This window comes from Myotis lucifugus, unplaced genomic scaffold, assembly GCF_000147115.1.
Source record: "Myotis lucifugus unplaced genomic scaffold, Myoluc2.0 scaffold_862, whole genome shotgun sequence".
In the NCBI taxonomy this organism is placed as follows: domain Eukaryota; kingdom Metazoa; phylum Chordata; class Mammalia; order Chiroptera; family Vespertilionidae; genus Myotis; species Myotis lucifugus.
This window is the reverse complement of record NW_005871910.1, coordinates 47342-48889: the sequence shown is the minus strand read 5'-3', so window position 1 is coordinate 48889 and position 1548 is coordinate 47342. Positions and strand designations below refer to the sequence as shown.

General features: G+C 59.2%; 1 protein-coding gene across 1 annotated transcript in view; it reads right to left on the bottom strand.

The window, feature by feature from the left end:
* Positions 1-1548, bottom strand: part of LOC111824061 (leukocyte immunoglobulin-like receptor subfamily A member 6) — a 17203-nt gene that overhangs the window by 11998 nt on the left and 3657 nt on the right. The window contains exons 2-5 of the mRNA XM_023747406.1: positions 1480-1515; positions 1032-1316; positions 575-886; positions 77-364 (exon numbers count right to left, since the gene is read on the bottom strand). Of these exons, the coding sequence (XP_023603174.1) occupies positions 77-364; positions 575-886; positions 1032-1316; positions 1480-1515 (921 nt within the window). The remainder of the gene's footprint in view (positions 1-76; positions 365-574; positions 887-1031; positions 1317-1479; positions 1516-1548) is intronic.

The following is a 1548-nucleotide window of genomic DNA, read 5'->3' as shown; positions in this document are numbered from 1 at the left end:
ATTCTGGCCTCCACCCTGAGTCCCCAGCATGGTCTCTACAGAGTCAGGGTCGCTGACTGACCCACTGGCTCCTCACCTGCCACCAGGATGTCCAGGGGGTCACTGGGGGCCGACCACTCAGAGGAGAGGTTGTATCCACCGTAGCATCTGTACCGGCCCCCGTGGGAGCTGCTCACAGTGCCCAGTGGGAAGTGGGCCTGAGAGAGCCCAGCCTGGGGCTGCAGGACAAGGCTCTGGAGGAGGTCCCGTCCCCCCTCCTTGTGCAGAGCGAATCTGTCATAGACGACATCAGAGCGACACTGGAGGGTCCGTTTCTGTCCAGAGAACATGATGGGTCCCTGCTGGCTCAGGAGGGAGGGCTTCCCAGACTCACCTGGGGAGACCAGACATGAATTACAGGGGCTGCTCCTCCCATAAACCCCTTCTCCTGTCCTGGCCCACAGGTCTCACTGTCTCTCACCCAGTCTCTGGCCCAGGTGCCCTGTAGCCACAACACCATCTCCCCTGGGGCTCCACTCACAGCGAAGATGCCAATTATGTATCCAGTGCCTCAATCCTTTGATGAGACAATAATGGGACTTCCCTGGAACCAGGAGCTCCAGGGCATCACTGGGGAGGGACCACACATTGGGTCTGTTTCTGTAGCAGCCGTAGCATCTGAACCTCCACCTCTGTGTGGGGGTCACGGGGCCCACAGGGAACAGGGCCAGGGACTGCCCACTGGGCTGTGGCTGTGAGTCCAGGGCCCAGGAGAACCTGTGATCTCCTTTCTTAGTCAGAATGAACCTGTTAAATCCCTCCCCTGCGCCACACTGGAGGGTCACACTCCATCCTGAGGTCACGACAGGGCTGGGCAGGGCTGAGAGGCTGGGTTTGCTGAAGGCTCCTAGAAGAGGAGGAGGCAGCATGTTAAATGGGCTCAAACCTCCTTCATGTCCTTCAGGGCGGGTCTGAGAGAGGGAGACACCCTGAGAGCAGACCCCCTTCCATAGGGAAGAGCTTGAGGCTGGGACCCCTGAGTGTCCTCTCACCTGTCACCACCAGCTCCAGGGGGTCACTGCGCTCTGACTGGCCACTGGGACTGAGATAGTAACAGCGATATCTCCCGGCATCAGGCTTTTTCATGTGTCTGATGGAGAACTTGGCTCTGTCCCCGGGATCCAGTGGCTTCTGTTGGTACCAGGATGTTGTGCTTCCCCCTTTATACAGACCGTACTCCTCAGCCCTTGGGGTCCCCTGACACCAGATGGTCACGGGGGTCCCTAAGGGGATCACAGGTCCTGGCTCAGCCCAGGTGCTGGGTTTGGGGAGGGTCCCTAAAAGGAAACCAGAGGCTGCTTTACAAAGACCTTCCCACCCTCATCCCCAGCTCAGCCCAAGACACTCTCATTTTATCACCTCATCCCAGCACCTCTGTGCTCACCCCTGAGCCCCAGGGGTGAAGTAAGAGGAGGGACACGGAGCCTGGGGAGGACTCACCTGCCTCCACACGGGTCCTCTGGTCCAGACTCAGCCCTGGAAGAGAGTTCCTGTGAGAGATTTGCACCC